Source organism: Neltuma alba, unplaced genomic scaffold, assembly GCF_004799145.2.
Source record: "Neltuma alba isolate B1F8T4 unplaced genomic scaffold, ASM479914v2 tig00003187_pilon, whole genome shotgun sequence".
Lineage (NCBI taxonomy): Eukaryota > Viridiplantae > Streptophyta > Magnoliopsida > Fabales > Fabaceae > Neltuma > Neltuma alba.
The window spans coordinates 569,097-588,303 of NW_021633178.1; the positions used below are offsets into that span (position 1 = coordinate 569,097).

Below are 19,207 nucleotides of genomic sequence, written 5' to 3' on the forward strand. Positions count from 1 at the left end.
AACTTACTTCCTTAATCTCCTCAAATTAGTCAACTGGCTCTTATAATTAAGACCGAAGGTAGTATTACTTTTAATTCTCTCGCAAAGTAGGTGGAAGTTTGAAGTTTAAAATCATTTTCACACTTTCCCCTAATCAAGGCTATGATGAGTGCATGAGCACAAAATTGCAAATGCGCAATCTAATTTCACATTGGCAAAAGAAATGGCGTGTCAAGGCTCTAAACCTTGTAAGATCTCTACTTCGAACGTGTTATTAGAAACCCATTTATGAATCATTCATATTCCCGATAACTGAAATATTGACGTGATAATCTCAGTCCTATTTGGAATCATGGAAATATAGATTTTGCACATTGCAACATGCAGTATCAAGAACCATCATGAACGTCATAAAAAAACCTAGCAAGTACTGTGAAAGTGTGAAACTTCATTGCGTTTTATAAGCCACCCAAATCGTTATCAAACCATTTTCTTCCAAGTCAGATACCACCAAGTGGCTTTTAAGCGAGATTAAGGAGACCATCATGTGTAAATTGCCCATCCTTTCTTACGAAGCGCCCTCACCACTTCCCCGCCAGCACGGCCAACAACATCCGGCAGTATACCAAAAAGCCGGTCCTCAGCCATCTGTAATTCATACAACGAATCAACACCATGAAAAGGAAGAAAGAAAAAGACAAGAATAAATGCCGGCAACAATTATATGAGTTCATTAAACAGAAAGGCAACATATCCCATGAAAATTCCCCTCACCCCTTGGTCAGTAGTGGAGGAGCTAAAAGAATCAATAAGCTAAAACAATCAATAATACTCACATTTTCCTCACCCGTAAATGGGTGAGCAGCATTTAGCTCCTGCAAACGGTTTTGAAATTTAGCAAGCTTCGATGTACACCGCTCTGCTCCTATCACATACACGGGTTTCCTGTGTTATAAGAGAGTGAGTCAGAGACCAAAAGGTATCATTAAACTATAACTTTTCAGGAGATGGGGCCAATATAATATTCGGCACTTACCCCATGCGACAGGCCTCACACAGCCATTTCATCGAGTCTGCCGTGATGACGAAAGCATCAGCCAAATGGAGATGTGCCATATGCAGAGTTGGTTCTACATGTATTCCCAAAGAAAAAAAAATGACTTGTTCTTTCAAGAGTATGTTAATGATAGAACTCCCTTAGTCTATACGAGGTGTAGAGGTAGGAAAGAAGTTGAAGTTTGAACTAGTCTTACTTTGCTGAGAAAGATTTATTTAATTATTAATTGTTTTTCAAGTCAATTAGCAGAAAAATCAGGCCATTATAGCTGTTATCACTAAGTCCACTAGCGTCATGTTTATGGTTTTACTGAGTCTTTAGCATTACGGATCAGCTTTTCATGCTTATTCAGTTGTATTCTAGCATTATATATATGCTAGTCATGTTTTGGCTATTAAGTATATTTAAGTAGGATTCTTAAATATTTCTTTTTGAATTCTGTTGTTTCCCAGCACTTACCAGACGTATCCCTGCCATCTGATATTATGAACTTAGGATATTCTCTAAATTCACTTCTTATGAAATTAGAAATCTGCCATAAGAATAAAAAGGTAAAGTTATTACATCAATAAAGAAATTTTGCAGAAGAAGGGGTGAAAGTAAAATTGTCAAATGCGGAAGCCAAATGACCACACCACTTGAAATAAGTAATAGCATCATCTTCACTACCTTCTTTGGGGTTCTTTCTGAAAAATGTATAATGATGCTCCCACAGGTGCCATAAACATTCCGAAGCCTTTGCGTCAGCTGGCTTGCGAGGTCCTCACCATAGGGACAGTTTTCTGCGAGAGAACATCACACATAACAAATATGTCCAAACTAATGTAACAAAAGCAGTTTAAAAAAAAAAGAAGAAGGAAAGAAAGAAAGAAACCAAGGGACAATTTATCAAATATAAAACAAAATTAAGATTCTAACCTTTAAAAAAACAAATCATTGATACAGGTTAGAGCACACACTTGAGGCTTATACACACATTTGAAAATTCCGAATGACCCAGAAATATGGGGTTAGGGCACATAATTGCTGCTGTTACAAGTTATGTTGTCATCCCTTCATTACGCAAGGGATAAATCATTTACGCGGAGATAATCAGGGTAGAGAGAGAGGGGGAACGTGAGAGAAACCGTGTACATCAGAATTCTTCAATCAATGCTAAGGAACTGCTAGATGGAGAGAATGTGTCAACGACAGAAACTAACAGATTAGGGATGAGAATATCAAAGGGATGGAGGAAGATACTCCTATAAAAAACGAACCTTCTACGTCGGGAAGGGAAGGAGGAAATAGAGATGAGCAGATGAGGGGCCCAGAGCAACCTATGTCACTTTCGAAGGAGCCTCAAAAGCACAAGAATGTTAAGGAGGGTCGTAAGACCCAAATCTCCTACAAGAGCAAACTCTAAGATTTGTTATGACCAATAGAATGAATGGTTACAAGAAGAGGAAGAAACAACCTCATGTCTCACTGAAGAAGAAAAGAATTTGATGGAAACATTGCTGAAGCTGAGCATGACTGATAACAGGTTAGAGGAGCTACATAGACCATGGAAGGATGCACTCATTATTAGTGTTCTGGGAAAAAACTAAAATTTGAGAATGATAAAGGACGAGATTTCCTGGCTGTTCAAGAATGGGAACTTCGAACAAACTGACTTGCCAAAGAATTATTATGTTTTCCGATCAAAGACAAAGCCCTTTGTAGAAAGCTGATGTTTGATTGTCCTTGGCTGATTTAGGGACATTATCTAGCTGTTCAAAGATGGATTCCTAACTTCAATCCATATTGTAACACGAGCATGTGGGAGTTTACTAGGCTGAGTGTAGAAATGGACTTGAATAAGAAACTTCAGTCTCGTTTTGTAATCAGATAAAAGATTTACACCATGCAATATGAAGGCCTTAATGCCATCTATTTCAAGTGTGGTCTCTATGGCCACAGTCAGGAGGACTGCCCTCTAAACGTGATGAAAGGGGTCGAAACAACTTCCATACCAAATGCGTTCAAACAGAGGAAGAGAGAGAAACATTCCTTTTTTAGTATGCCCAGCATTAATTCTGAGGAGTCGTATAGAGCCAGGATGAAAGCAACCAAAACGTTCAAATCAAGGTTGCCTAAGATAGAGAAGGAAAGGACGCAGCAGAGGAAAGTAGCATCTAGCAGCATACATATCGGAAAAGATCAGATATCTGCACCTAAATTGATGTACAATGTCCTACAAGAATTAGAAATACCTGCCGAGTCAGCTAAGTCTGCACAATTTAGCAAGAACAAGGCTCCTACCAAAGAATGGTGAAGAAAGATGGGAAAGATAATACTAGTAATGAGGGAGAGCTTGGAAAAGGTTTGTGTAGACAGAAAAGAAAGTTCCTGGAAGCAAACGAAGGGAGCAAAGAGGAAAAGTTAAAAGACTATATGACATTGGCAGCAAAGATAAGAAAAATTTGCCAAAAATGGTTGGGAAAGTGAGGCAACCTAAGGCTATTGCTATTTTTAGTGCAGAATCAAAAGACAAAACCCGAGTGGATCAAAACACAGGCCTACGCCAAGAGATGATAAGGCCGACAACAGAGAGAGGAAAAGAGAAAAAGAAAGTAGAAAGCAAAAAATGTACCCAAGCTACTAGGCCTAAAATAGTTTCATTCGCACTAAAAAGAAAATCATCTCGACCTAAGCAAGACAGACTAACATTAAGCCACACGAACCAAACTGTGATTATAACCACAATGAGCAGGAGGAAGAGATGACGAATAGTTGCAAAAAGGCTCCTAATATCACTACTTGGACGAGTCTTACAGTGCAATATAGAGAGCTCTCTGACGTTCAGGATTGTTGGTATGCAATTGACAGGCTTGCTTGAGATGATGATAAAAAAGGTGTAATGGAGCCAACATTCTGAAAGCTAGTACTGGCTTCTAAATATTTTCCAGGAAAAGTTAGATATTTGACTAGGGATAGAAATGTCAGCATTCCAATATTGGTAGAAACTCGTGCAAGTAGAGTGAAAGCTGATACAGTAGTTAGAAAGTTGGGCTTTAATCGTTGGATCAAACTAAAGGCAACAGGTTATTCAGGTGGGATTTAGGTTCTGTGGCAAGAGGAAGATATTCTGATTAAGTATGTTTCTTCTTCTACTCAAATGCTTCATCTTCAAGTTCAAATTCTGAATTCATCTGAGCAGTTCTGGCTTACTTGTGTGTATAATGAATCAAGTGGTATTCTTCTTACAACCCGTTGGCATTCTTCATCCAAGTAGTTCTCTTTAGCCAGAATTTGTCAGGACTTTGACTTGTCATTAGGGATTCCAACACTTATTTATCAAGTGAGGATAAAAGGAGAAGAGCTACGCCTAATTTTAGATCCACGTATTTGTTTAGAAATTGCATCCATCGGGCTCAACTGATTGAAATGGAAACAAGAGGCAATATGTTCACTTGGGAAGGAAGAGACACAAAGGAGAGGATTGACTGGGCTTTTGCTGATGTTGAGTAAGATAACTTGTATTCTCTTGTTAAGGTTCATCATTTGAGCAAGTTTAGATCTGATCATAGACCTTTGTTTGTTAAGTGCCAACCCAAAGTCACTAACAAGAAGTCAAAGCCTCTTCTTCGCCACCAAGCTACATAGATGCTTGGAGAAGGATTGGGTGAGGTTGTACAAAATTCTTGAAGCAAGGGAGACTTGAGCCAAAGCATGAACAAGAACAAAACAAAGATCTGTTTTTTTTTGAAGAATGTTCATATTACAAGAGCCCTAGACTTGAGTAGAAAAATGGAGTAGGATCGACCAGGATTTAGGCAAGTGCTTAGGCATTCACCTCATCCATGAATGAGTTCTTCATGTTACTTTTCCTTCCCTCTTGAGGAAAACTCAGAAGCGGCTTTCCAGTTGGAAATGCAATTGTCTTAGCTTTGCTAGGAGAGCCATGTTAATTAAAGCTGTGTTTATAACACTTCTGTTTTATCACATGCAAACTACTCTTTTGCCAAAATGCCTCATCAATGAGATTGAACAGAAAAGCAGAAGTCTTCTTAAGATGAAACAAAGAAAAAGTCAAGGAAATGGCAATGGGGCTTCTTCATTTTGGTTTGATAATTGGTCCGAAATAAACATGCCTCTTGTGAAGTTAATCCCTAAATATGAAGAATGGATTAATGGCATTGAAAGGATCATTGATTATGTGAAACCCAAGGGAGAGTGGAATAGAAGCAAATTGAAGATACGGTTTCGCAACACATGATTGATTAGATTCTCTGTGCACACCCATCACTGAGAAGTAAGGAGAAGACAAATTTTATTAGAAGCCATCCACTGATGGCTCTCTCTCTGTCAAATCTGCCTATCATTTTCTGTTTGCAAGTAAACAAAGAAGGGGAGATAACCTATGGAAGACCCTCTAGACATGTACACTACCAGAAAAAAATCAAATCTTTCATGGATGGATGCATACTGCTCAACTACAGGTAGAAACAAAGAGGAATTAATGCCTTAAAGGCATGCCCCCCAGATGTGGACATAGCGAAGATCAAATGCATTTGCTAAGGGACTGCTCTTTTGCCATTGACTGCTGGAAATCTATGGTTGATGCATACAAATGGAACACCTCCTTGACTCTACAAGGAGTGGAATGGGTGAAATGGAATCTCACGCATGAAGCAGGGAAGAATCACAGAATATTTTGTGGCGTTAGCAGACAGGAAGAGTGCAACTACCAATTTCTTCAGAGCCTGTACAGACCAGGACTTGCCAAGGAATTGCGATTTCTACACAGTTACAGTTAAACAAGAAAACGAACCTCTACTTTTGATGCGAGCTTTACAAAATTGGAGGTGGATGAGTCGATCTTAAGGAATCGTAGCAACATCTGAGATAGGGCTATTCATGATAATGAAGATTGATGGATCAGTGGTTTCACCTGTAAGCTTACAACTGTACCACCAACCATAGTTGAGTTAACTGGCATGATAAATGGTCTTAATCTTTCCTGGTCTAAGGGTTTTAGGAAGATTTGCATTTACTCAGATTGTATGGAGCCAATCAATCTAGCTAGCGGTTGTACTATGAACTATCCATTTAAAGACTTGGTTGACGATGACAAGTTACTAATGCACATGGATTGACAGGTTATTTTTTGTCATGTGTATAGGAAATCAATTCCCAATTAGCTAAACCCTCCCATAGGCTTCTTGAAAACTTCTGTGTTCTTGATTACCCTCGATCTTTTACACAGGAGGCAGATTGTGATGGGGGAAGTTATATGTAGGTTTGTGTTTTTAAAGCGCATGCAAACATGTTTAAATCAATTTTCAACAATTTAAACAAATATTATGCCCTAAAAGTTTCTTGATGTAATATGACTTACTCGTAGGTCTGCCAATATTGACCACTAGACAAGGCAGCCGTAAATCTTGAAACCTAGGGTGCAGGAGAATCGCAGCTTCCCTACGATTGGCTGGATCAGCTTGATGGAGTACTCCCTCAATAAGACACTAGGGAAAAATAAGCTTCTTAGTAGCAAGCCAAAAAATAGAACAATTCTAAAGAAATTAGACAAGAGCCAACCCATTTCTGTAACTACAATACACCCATAGAACCTACCACATTGGGTGGAACGGGTTTGTGTCGAGTGAACCACCTCGGCAGAGACGAAGGGTAACAGTAATCATCCTGATGAATGATCACAAGATCAAACATATTGAAGCTGCATCGAGGATGTTGTATCTGAAATAGTTACCTGAGTGTTAGAAAGGTGACATGACACGTGCCTTTCAATAACTATAACATTTATATATGCTATGCTTGAGGAACCAAAAAGAATGAGAGAAGTCTAACCTGAACAACAAAAACATTGTCTGGGGCTAGCTTCTTAATAGAGCTAGCAACACTAACAATATCCTGCCCAGATGCAACCACCAGCAGAGGGCCATCCCTAGGAAGAGAATGAAAAAAAGGATAATGATAATTATCTCATTTCTAAAGAAGTATTAAGGACAAAAACAAAAAGAAGATGACATACTCTATAAACGCTTCGCGAGCATTCTTTGCAATCTTGTGAGCATCAGCTTCCTCGAGGACAGATGAACTTGAAGCTTGTGAATCATTTGATGAACTTGAAGCTTGTGAATCGTTTGATGCACTTGAAGCTTCTGGAGGGTTGGATGGACCCAAAATAGTCATAATTTTTTTTTTTGAGTAAAAACAAAATGTAGTACTTCAAATAAAATTGGGCGATAGATATTTACAAAACAAGCAAGAAAAGCCAATAACATATCCTAGGTGCAAACTATCATAAGGTTCTTTTGCTCTTCTTTATTAATAGTTAGAGTAAGAGCCTCATTCACAAGACATTAGGCTTGCACATTTTCTAGCCTAAAAGTAATAGCATTTCGTGAAGCAACAAAACTCACAGGTAGCGCCCCAAATGGCTAGTTCTATGAAATCCTAGCTGGCTGCATGCTCGATTGACCTCTTGATGGCTGACATTTTTGGAAAAATTGACTCTTGTTTTCTCATTACTAACTTTGTGCCCTAAGGAAAGGCAAAACTCATTCAGCAACTTCTTTAACAGCTATATTTGAATCCTTGATGTAGTGCCAAATAGGATAAATCATCAACAAAAAAACAAGTGGGATAAAGAGGGACCTCTTTGCCCATTTTAAAGGGTTTCGAATGACCGTTGCCTAATTCTTGTTTGTGGCTGAAAACTCCTTGGATGGAGTACCATTCTAGAGAACCTATATGGTTGGAGTGCTTATACATTTCATAATAAGCTTAACAAGTCAAAAACTCATGCTTCTATCAGGGTATCCTCAATGAAGTCCCATCAGAGCTTTTTCAAGGTTAATTGCCATCCAACCTGCTTTCCCTGATTTCTTTCTCACTGAATGATGGGCAATAATGATGTCATTAGTCATATTCCTCCCCTTAATGAAACTTGCCTGATAAAGAAGTGCAAGAAGTGGCATCACAGATTTAAGCCAGTTGGCAATGATCTTGGTAATAAGGGATATTAAGCTTCAATTGAAGCTTAGGTGTAGATTGCATTCTTAAAAAAAAAAAAGATTTGACTTCTATGAATGTTGAGCCTCCAACTAGATCCTACTATGATTGAAAAAATAATGCGTAGAGGCCATTAGCACCAAGGGATTTTAATGGATACATGTCAAATAGGTGGTTGTCGCAATCTCTTGATAATAGTGTGTTGCGATCCCTGATTGTTATCAATTATATTCCTCCCCAATATGAATGTCCACTTGCTTCGTGATTGTTGAAGCCATAGAATTTCCTTTCTCAGGCAGATATATTCACATTCTGCTATGAGATCACATTCTAGATTGAGAAAATAAGAGTAAACGGGCTATCATTTTAGTTATCGTTAAACACGCAAAATTTGAGCTTGTAGACGCTTCTCACTAAGGCCCACTGACCCAAAGATTTCAGTGTTCCATTATTAGGCTTGTTTGGTGAACTTTGTGATGTTGGTAAAAAGGCTCTATTCATTGCTTTGGGCTGTGTTGACTAAGTCCTTGAAGGAGGGATACATGACCCATATGAGAAACCGGAAAGGCTTATTGCCTACTTGAGACAGCCTAAGTTTCTTAATAAGGATTGGACTGTGATCGCTTTGGATTTTGGGGAGTTGGAGTCTTTGAGAATTAGAATCGGGTTTAATTCATGCCCAAAGCCCGATACAATTAAACCATGAAATCTCCTCATTGCCACATGTCTGGGTCTTAAGAACAAGTCCAACAAACCTACTTTATGGAGAAAATTCTAGAATGTTCTACATTCTCACCCCAACCAGAGATCCCCCACGTCGATCACCCACACTTAGTGTAGCATTGAAATCCTTGGCAAGAAGTCAAGGGTCACTCGATAAGTAGCTTAAGATCAGCCCATAATTTGCATCTAATAATAAGGTTGTGGCTTCCATATATCACCATAAAGCATATGGAATAACCTTCAGATGGATCGCTAACAATGTTGTGGATGAACAGGTTTGTGATTGGAAATTATTTGCACCTGAACAGTATCAAGCCATAAGATCTATGCTCCGCCTAAAAACCTAGTCGCTTCCACTCTATGAGAGTAGGGGTAGCCAACTTTCTTAATTACTTTGGTCAGCCTTGATCCCTAGTATAGGTGGTTCTACAAGACAAGCTAAATTCAACCTACATCCATAGAGGGCTTTATGAAATTGTGTCGTCATTGCATTTTGGCAATTCTAGACTAAAAATCAAGGGAAAAAAAGGACAGGACCAGGCAGTTCAACCAGAAAACCGGTGAACTGGCTTGCAGTCTAGTCTGGTTTAGTAGTTAGACCGGGGACCAATCAAACCTGTATAGAACCGGGTAATCCCAGTTTGTTGGGTTGCCCAGTTCTTTTTTTTTTTGTCTGTCAAAACGACGTCGTTTAATTTTAAAAATAAAAATCCTTCTTCCTTTTCTTTCCCGTCAAATTCCTCCCATTTCCCTCCCCTGAATCTGATTCCTCTGGCTCGAGCAACTCCCTCCCTAGCTCCTTGACGGCACGACCTCCTCTAAAATCCCTACTCTCTAGCATCACTAACGGCACGACGGTCTCCGACAGAGCTCCGAAATCGCAGTTATCGCAAGTCTGATCTTCGGTCTCCCTCAACCTCATCGCAATCGTCGCAAGTTTGATCTCTGGTCTACCTCAATCGTATAAGCTCACAAGTCTCCCTCAACATGAGCACATCCTACTTAGCCTTCACCACTCTCTATTTGCAGTTCGGCAGTTCGCAGAAGGCAGAATCGAAAGTCGCAGCTCGCAGGTTTCCCTCAAATCCCACTCAGCATTGTCCCTTCGGTGCATTAAGTTGTGGGTAAGCTAAAAAATTTTCCCTTTCAGCTAGATTGTGCCTCTGTTCCTTCTTTCTCTTTGGCTGTCAAACGAAAGGTTTGGGAAGGAAGGAGATGAAAATTTTATTTTGATTTCTAAACACTTGAAGTTGAAGTAGGAGAGGAAAGTAGTTGATGAATTTGCTGAAATAATATAGATTTTGTTTCTGTTGGAGATTGGCTTAAGTTGATACCGGATATACAAAGTGTGAATACTCTTGAGCTTAAAATGAAGAACCTCTAATAACATCATAACACTCTTGAGCTTAAATTGATCCTAGATATGTTTGAAGTATTGATTGGTAATGTTCTGGTCAGGAAAAAACTATTGATTAATAATCAATATGATATTTTATGATTTGAAAATTCAGGACATATATATATTTTGATTGTCCATAGCGAAGATATACATTTCATTAATGTTTGCTTAGTACTGTTAAATATTTAAACTACTTTTATGGCTTCTCATCCTTTTTTTTAGTAATTATTATTTATGAATTTTGTTCCACTTTAATGTTGTGAATTAAATTTTATTATTTTATTATGACCGGTTTGACCCTAGTTCGACCATGGTCTAACCAATGACTCTTGACCCACTACCTTGGCTGGTTTAGTTCCAGGTCCAATTTTTTGTTCCTTGCTAAAAATGAATTCTCCATGACAAAGGGTAGTTCAACGCTCTATATTGGAGCGTTCTAAGGCCATTCATCATCAAATTCGAGCTCAATGCTTGCTTGTATATTAGCTCCTTATCCGAAGGTAGAGAGATGCCTAGAGCTTCATAAGAGCTTTGGTAAGCTCTTTAGAGGGCATCCCAATTGCATCTTTAAATTTGGGCCGGAAGTTTCAAACCTCGATTGTAGGCTGTTTCTTGAAGCCTCCTTTAGAAGGGCTTCTATCAGGTGGCTTACAAGTGAGGCTTTCCTTATCAGGCCTTATGAGGGAGGTAAGTAGAGCATAAGGGGATCCAACAGGGTTCTTCCTTTTTTTCTTTCAACTGGAGTCAAGGCTCTATAGGTGTCTTCCAAGATAACCAACAGGTAGGGTCCTAAGTAGTTTTGTTTCTTTATAGGCAGGGGAATTGAAGAAGGTTTCTGAAGATGCCGAGGGTTTGCTTTAGGAGGCATGGCCTTGTCAGTTTTTTTATTCCTAGTTGCCATTAACTTCCCATATCCATTTTCACATTGCCTTTAGAGTTTGTAGAATGGTACATAGGAGCCTTGTCCTGATAAGCATCTGACCTCAAGTTTCCTTCTTCGAGTTTAGGACCATTGTCTGAGAAAGATAACAAACTGAATCTGCTTCCCCCATTATCATTTTTATGGTTCTTGTTGCCAATCTCCTTTTTATTAGTTCAACCATTTCTCTATGATCGCGACCGCATCGTCATCTGAGAACCAAACAATTGGTCTCCATGCTCTCTTAACTCACGTTGAGGTTTCTACCATTGACGGAGCTTGCACTGTGTCGGGGGAGGTAGTCGTTGGATCACTTGACGTGGCCTTGACCAAAGCTTGCTATTGCAGCTTCAAGGGACAAGAGGCCTCAAGATGCCCATAACATCTGCAATGGCAGCAAATAGTAGGAAGGCCTTCATATTTTACAAAGGGTAACCATCAAGTTTGCTTACTAACACAAGCAGCTTCGTGAGGTCTATCTTAACATCAAGACAAGCAAAACAAGCTTTATCTAGACCTTCTGTATTGCAGCCTATCTTCAGCACTTCACCTATCACACTTCTAGTGGCTCTGAGCACATGCTTACGATAACAATGATAGGGTAGCCTAGGAAGTCGGGTCCAACCAAAAACCTACTTAATCTCCAAATTTTGTGGTGAGAGGGTGGGTTCCCACAGGTGCACTCTTAACCCACAATCCACCTAGCATGGCATGCTGATAATCCGTATCATTTTGAAACTTGAACACATAGCAACTACTTTCTAACTCTGTAAATTTGAGGCATCTAGATGGCTTCCACATACTCATGAGTTTGGCATAGAAAGTGTCTTGCCACACATAGAGCCCAAGAAGCTTTACTACCACCGCAAGCTTCATGCATTTGACTATGAGATCCTTGACTCGCTTCAAGAACGTAATAGTGGGAACCAAAACTTCCATATAAATAGACACATCCCCTTGCTCAATGTTCAGCTCCTTTATTGCGGGCTTGGGCCATTAGTTGTCTTACCTTGATCGCAGACCAGTCTGTCCTTAAAGGAGATTACTGTCAGAGTTTCAATTTACCTCTCATCCTCTATCAAGGTGGGCTCTGCATTTACCTCAGGGTCTGAGGCGTCATCCTCCAGTGCTTCCAGTGCCTCATCTTGGAAAAGTTGTTCTTGCACTGATGTCAGGTCTTGGTTAACTTCAGTGATATGTTCTTGGCTTTCTATCTCCATACTTGTTGCTTCAGGTGCTTTGTCTCTAATCTTAACTTTCTTTGTGTTCTTTGTGTCCTTAGCACTTGGCATTATCTCATACTTGCAAACAAGGGCTACAATAATGCACTATTCCATCAATTAAGATCACTAGTCTCGAGCAGTACCGCATAAACTCGCAATCTGCCCCGCCACAAAAGATAATGGTGCAGAATCACTTTCTAAACCTCCGCTCCAATGGGCAACAAAGGGGACGCTTGATAGAAGCCCCCGCAAAGGGTAATGACAGTAGACTAACACACTTCCCAAGAGAGTGCTTCTCTAGCTAACTTTTTGTAAAAGAACTTTTTTTTTAAAGGACATATGGCATATTGCATCACCCTTTAGCATAAAGGAACAAAAATTTTAAAAGTGATCGGCAAGCATTACCAGTGTTAGTAGACGGTGTATGCATTAGAAGTCGCCCAAACAATCCCCTCATGAGGCCATATAATTTCATGTTGATCAAAAATGGCAGCCGAAGAAACCAGTTTTTGTTTTCTTGGACAGGCCTCCTAACATGCTGCATAAATCAAACATAACTGAGGTTAAATAATCCCTAAGGCATTAGATCTACCAGTATTAAATCAAAAACTTACATATATGGTATGGCGATTGGAGAAACCTAGAGCACGAACCAAACCAATGCTCATGTCCTCAGCCTCGGTAACACCATCCCCAATGATAACAGCTCGTCTGATAAGTTTGGCAACTGAATTTGCCTCAGGGTCCAACATCTCAGGCATGGGTGGTCTAAAGGCACACAAAAGAATGAAGAGTCAAGAAAGTAAAGAAATGAAGGAATACTTCAGTTGAGATGAACAGCACTATTTCATATCTTTTCTCCTTCGGTTCCTATTACTCTCAAACAACCATGATAGAAAATGGAGGGAGAAACATTGCTTGACCATGTAATAGTGAGCATTCATTACTTGACCATGCATTTAAGTACAGAGAGGAAAATCTAAAATAAAAAGAAATTAGTTGCAGTTGTATTTAACACAAAATTAAAAAGTAGAATCACTTGAGAGACAAAGATACCTACAAAAGAAAACAACTTCTAACTTTTTTGAAGTTGCAGCAAGTTTGTAGTAAACACGGTCATCACATAATGCTCCTCTTTGAAAACAATTAGAATCATGCGGAGACAATATACATGCTTAGATAAAACAGAGTTAAAAACACATTCACATGTCACAGTGTTTTACATATTGCTTCGGCTACATATTATGAATTGCGTATTCAAGCAGATTGCACAAATAGTTGAGTACAAACACTATTAGAGATGATAAAAAATTGGGCAGAACGCCAGTGAAAGGAGCTTCCGCAATTTAAAAAAAAAAAGTTTAGCACCGTATAGTCCTTCCACATGCAAGTTATTGAGCTACATTTTATCCATACGCTCTCTACTTCTCGTGCTTAATTGGGGGTTTGGGCATACTGAACGTGGCTAGCATGAATAAAGCGTGTCCGACCAAGCTAGCTTGGCAAAATTCCAGCTCATTTGCCCTCTCTGTTAGAATTAAGCACGTGGGTTGTTATGTAATTAGTTGTAACAGATACAAGTTGTATTCCAGTAGTATGCCAGCTGTAAAGCTTAGTTGTATAGTAACTTATGCTTAAGATTTGTACTCTGATACAAACAGTATAATATAAGTACGGGTGTCCAGTGGAAAGATAGTCACTGAACCCATTTTCATCATTCTTCACTTGGTATCAGAGCCAAAAACAATTTTCTCTCTCATGGCGAGTTCCCCGATCCTGAGCACTACTTTCATCTCTTCTTCTCTTCCGAAACCTTCGACTTTTCTTTCTTCTTCATCATCTTCCTCTTCCTCTTCTAATGCTGTTACTCAACCTTCTCCTATCAAGCTGGATGGGAACAATTTTCTCTATTGGCAGGCGATGATTTTTTCTCATCTTCGAGGTCAAAGACTTGATGGCTATGTTACTGGTACAAAGCCATGTCCGTCGCAGTGGCTCACAGACGACGAGTCCAAAATCAATCCATTATATGAGGAGTGGATTGCGCATGATCAAGCCATTTTTGGTTGGTTATTAGCCAGCATGACGCCGGAGATAGGGAGTAAGCTGGTTCACTACCGGACGTCACATGAACTCTGGAAAACCATTCGAGATCTGATTGGAGCAAATACTCGGTCTAAAGTAGTGATGCATCGATCGGAGCTTCAACGCATTAGAAAGAATTCAATGACTATGGAGGACTATTTGAACAGAGTCCGTTCTCTTGCTGATCAACTTAGTCTTGCTGGAGCTCCAGTTGCAAATGATGAGCTCATTACTATCACCTTATCTGGCTTAGATCTGGAATATAACTCTGTAGTTTGCACTTTGTCTGGTAGAACTGATCTTACATGGATCAATTTACAAGCTGAATTACTTATGTTTGAGCGTAGATTGGATCTTTATAGGAATATGGCTAATCTTTCCATAGCTCCCTCCGCTAATGTTGCTCGTACAGAAAACAATCTTCGTGATCGCGGAGGATCTTCTTATCGAGGTATACGTGGAAACAGAGGACGAGGCAGAGGATCAAGAAATCAGCGACCAGTATGTCAAGTCTGTGGTAGAACTGGTCATATCGCTTCAGATTGCTATTTTCGTTTTGATCGAAATGTGAGGCTGCATAGTCAGCAGAACACAAACATTGGAGCTTCCTTATCTCAACCAGCAGCATATTATGCTACACCTCAAATGGTCGCAGATCCTACTTGGCTTGTTGATAGTGGAGCAACGAATCATGTGGTGAATACTCCTACACTCATTCAAGATCCAGTAAATATGAATGGTAAGAGATCTATGATTGGTTTTGATGGTTCTAAAATGCCCATTCTAGGAACTGGATCTTCTTCTTTACCATGCTCTTCTCAGTCACTCAGTCTAAATAATGTATTGTATGTTCCTGGATCACAACACAATTTATTAAGTGTTGTTCAGCTCACAACCGATAATAATGTCTCTGTTAAGTTTGATAGACATGGTTGTTATGTGAAGGATCAGGACACCAAGGAAGTTCTGCAGAAAGGGGTTCGTAAAGAAGGAGGCTATGAAATGGCAGGAACAGTAAACAAGTATTCAGACAAAGCTATAAAAGTACCAACTGCTTTAACCATACAAGAAAAGAATTATAAGGACAGTCTAGCTCAAATGTGGCATATGAGACTAGGGCATCCTACTCTGTCTGTAATGAATAAAGCTTTGTCCTCTTGCAATATCAAGATCAATAAAATTGATTTTGTTTTCTGTGATGCATGTCAATATGGAAAGTCACATTTATTGCCATTTCATCGATCTGATAGTAAAGCTTCAAATGTGTTAGATCTAATCCACACAGACTTGTGGGGTCCTGCACCCATTGCTAGCACTTCTGGATTTAAATATTATATACATTTTGTTGATGATCACAGTAGATTTACTTGGTTATATCCATTGAGGCAGAAATCAGAGGCATTAAGTGCTTTTGTTCAGTTTAAGCAGTTGGTTGAAAATAAATTTGAAAGAAAAAATTAAGACCATTCAGAGTGACTGGGGAGGAGAATTTCGAAGCTTTACTGGTTTAATGATTGAACATGGCATAGAATTCAGGCATTCATGTCCACATACATCAAATCAGAATGGCCGTGCAGAGAGGAAACATCGCCACATAGTAGAAACTGGGCTTAGTCTTCTAGCACAAGCATCTATGCCTCTGCACTATTGGTATGAAGCGTTTCAATGCAGTGTTTATCTGATAAACAGGATGCCAACCGAAGTATTAAGTGGAAAATCACCTTATGAAACTCTATATCAGACTGTTCCTGATCTGAATTTTCTAAAAGTATTTGGCAGTGCATGTTTTCCTTGCCTTCGTCCTTACAATACACATAAGTTACAGTATCATACAGTAAAGTGTGTGTTCTTGGGTTATAGTAGTGATCACAAAGGTTATAAGTGCCTGAGCTCTACCGGAAGAATTTTTATTTCTAGACATGTTGTGTTCAATGAGCTTGATTTTCCATTTAAGGCTGGTTTTCTGAATACTAAGCAGACAGAAAACAATATTGTTGTTGACGCTTCATTTTTTATGCTACCTAATATTTCTCTACCTCAGGGGCAGTCACAGCAGCAACATGTAGTTGATCAAGGAGAGAATTCAATCAATGTTATGCCTTCTTATGAGAGTGAAGTGCCGGCACCAGTGTCCTCATCTCAGGAAAATCCTGAGTCTTCTTCACATGAATCTGAATCAAATTCATCTTCTAATGAAGCACTCTTGCAGCAACAAAATGTTCATACAATGATGACAAGGAGCAAAGCTGGAATTTTCAAACCAAAGCACCCCTTTGTAGGAGTGGCAAAACAAGTACTGGAGATAGAGCCTGAACCCTCTTCAGTACCTGAAGCCTTGAAGAAACCTGAGTGGAAAGCTTCAATGAAAGAGGAGTTTGATGCTTTAGTCAGAAACAACACTTGGGTTCTTGTTCCTCCTACTGGTAGAGAAAGTATAGTTGAGTGTAAGTGGGTTTTCAGGAACAAGTTTCATTCAGATGGAAAACTTTCTAAGAGGAAATCCAGATTGGTGGCAAAAGGTTTTCAGCAAAGTCCTGGTATAGATTATTATGAAACCTTTAGTCCAGTAGTCAAAGCTTCTACAATCCGATTGATTCTTACTATTGCAATGTCTAAAGGCTGGTGTGTGAATCAACTGGACATTAATAATGCGTTTCTTAATGGTACTCTGGCAGAGACAGTATATATGAGACAGCCTGAAGGGTTTGTTGATCCAGTGAAGCCCAATCATATATGTAAACTTGAGAAAGCCTTGTATGGTCTACGGCAAGCCCCCAGGGCTTGGTTTGACAAGCTGAAAAACACTCTATTAAGCTGGGGTTTTGAAAATACAAAGTGTGATACTTCACTTTTCTGGTTCAAGAAGTCAGGAATCATACTGCTAGTATTGGTGTATGTGGATGATATCATAGTGACTGGTAATGATCCTATAAAAATTAAAGGATTTATCAAAGAACTGAACGCCAAGTTTGCCTTAAAAGACATGGGTGGTCTACACTATTTTCTTGGCATTGAGGTAAAAAGAACTTCAAACAGTATGGTTCTCAGTCAGACTAAGTATATCTCTGATGTGCTGAAAAGATATGGAATGTTGACTTGTGCTCCTTGTCCTACACCCATGATTTCTAGAAAATCCTTGTCTGCTTATGAAGGAGATCCATTGACTGATCCCACTAAGTATAGAAGTGCAATTGGTGCATTGCAATATGTTACACAAACTCGGCCAGACATTTCCTTTGCTGTGAATCGATTAAGTCAGTTTCTGCATTGCCCAACTTCTGCGCATTGGCAAGCAGTAAAAAGGCTGCTTAGACATCTAAAAGGAACTGCAACTCTTGGTCTCTGTATTAAACCTAGTAAAGACTTGAATTTTATAGGCTACTCTGATGCAGATTGGGCAGCATGTCCAGATGATAGAAAATCAGTTAGTGGCTATTGTGTATTCTTTGGAAATTCTCTTGTATCATGGAATTCAAGAAAACAAAGAGCTGTATCCAGGTCCAGTACAGAGTCTGAATATAGGGCTCTCACTGATTTAGCAAGTGAATTGTTGTGGCTTCAATCCTTACTTCATGAGTTGCAGTTTCCATTAACAAGAGTTCCTCAAATTTGGTGTGATAACACCAGTGCACAGGCATTAGCCAGTAATCCTGTGTATCATGCAAGAACCAAACATATTGAACTGGATGCTCACTTCATTCGAGATCAAGTTTTAGCTAAAAGAGTTGTTATTGGTCATGTTCCTTCTGATGACCAGATAGCCGACTGCATGACAAAGGCTCTGCCTCATTCAAGATTCTGGACTCTCAGAACCAAGCTCGGCATCAGCTTCACACCTGCCTTCACTTGAGGGGGGATGTTAGAATTAAGCACGTGGGTTGTTATGTAATTAGTTGTAACAGATACAAGTTGTATTCCAGTAGTATGCCAGCTGTAAAGCTTAGTTGTATAGTAACTTATGCTTAAGATTTGTACTCTGATACAAATAGTATAATATAAGTATGGGTGTCCAGTGGAAAGATAGTCACTGAACCCATTTTCATCATTCTTCACTCTCTCGCATAATCGGTGGCAGAGAGAAGTTGATGGATTCGGCTTCACTGCCCTTCGGCACCGTGAAAATAGGATTATATATAATAAATTGCGGATTCAAGCAGATTGCACAAATATTTTAATACGAAGGATTAGAGATGATAAAAAATTAGTCAGGATGCTAGTAGAAGGAGCTTCTGCAATAACAAAATAGCTTAGCATTGTATGGGTTTTCCACATGCAAGTTCTTGAGCTACATTTTAATCGAACATCTACTGCTCATGCTTAGTTGAGTGTTAGGGCGTACTGAACCTGGCTACTTGTTCGACGAAGTTAGCTTGGGAAAAATCTAGCTAAGTTGGCCCCCCCAGCAAGATCGGCGGCGGAGGGAGGTTGATGAGTCGGCTTCTCTCCCGCCCGCCTCCCTTCGGCCCCAAGAAACGACTTCAAATTGACGTTGGAGTGCTGAGACGGAGACAGACGACGAGCGACAAAATCGGATATTATCATCGCTGTAATAAAATTTCATAATATAATAATTAATAAGATAAAAAAATGTATACCATAAAAAAAATTATAAATTAATACCTCAGAGAAAAATTAAATTCTATCAGACGTTTATTTCAAATTTTTAAATTATATTTATTTTAAATATTGAAATAATCACGTGTAATTAAAAATTTAATTAACCATATATCTTATCGATTATTATATTATATTCCTTTCAGTTCAAAATATAAAATAAACTTTATTAGAGGGACTTATTTTTTTTATAAAATAATATTTATTTT

The 19,207-nt window shown here is 39.1% G+C and overlaps 1 protein-coding gene across 4 annotated transcripts; it reads right to left on the reverse strand.

Annotated features, from left to right (window-relative positions):
* Nucleotides 1–281: 281 nt before the first annotated feature.
* LOC114740744 (mitochondrial fission protein ELM1-like) lies at nt 282–18,805 on the reverse strand. Of its 4 annotated transcripts, XM_028928953.1 has the most exons (13): nt 18,729–18,805; nt 12,914–13,067; nt 12,705–12,837; nt 12,494–12,496; nt 7,053–7,152; nt 6,869–6,965; nt 6,635–6,757; nt 6,399–6,525; nt 1,706–1,818; nt 1,496–1,568; nt 1,016–1,109; nt 816–924; nt 282–627 (listed from the first exon to the last, which is right to left on the reverse strand). In XM_028928953.1, exons 2-13 carry the CDS (start codon nt 13,058–13,060, stop codon nt 523–525), a joined length of 1,224 nt encoding a protein of 407 aa, XP_028784786.1. In that variant the 5' UTR covers nt 13,061–13,067; nt 18,729–18,805; the 3' UTR covers nt 282–522. The 4 variants fall into 4 exon arrangements, with proteins under 4 accessions (XP_028784786.1, XP_028784783.1, XP_028784784.1 ...); XM_028928950.1 differs by lacking the exon at nt 12,494–12,496 and having other exon boundaries at nt 7,053–7,182; XM_028928951.1 differs by lacking the exons at nt 12,494–12,496; nt 18,729–18,805 and adding an exon at nt 13,756–13,828 and having other exon boundaries at nt 7,053–7,182.
* Between the last annotated feature and the right edge of the window lie 402 nt (nt 18,806–19,207).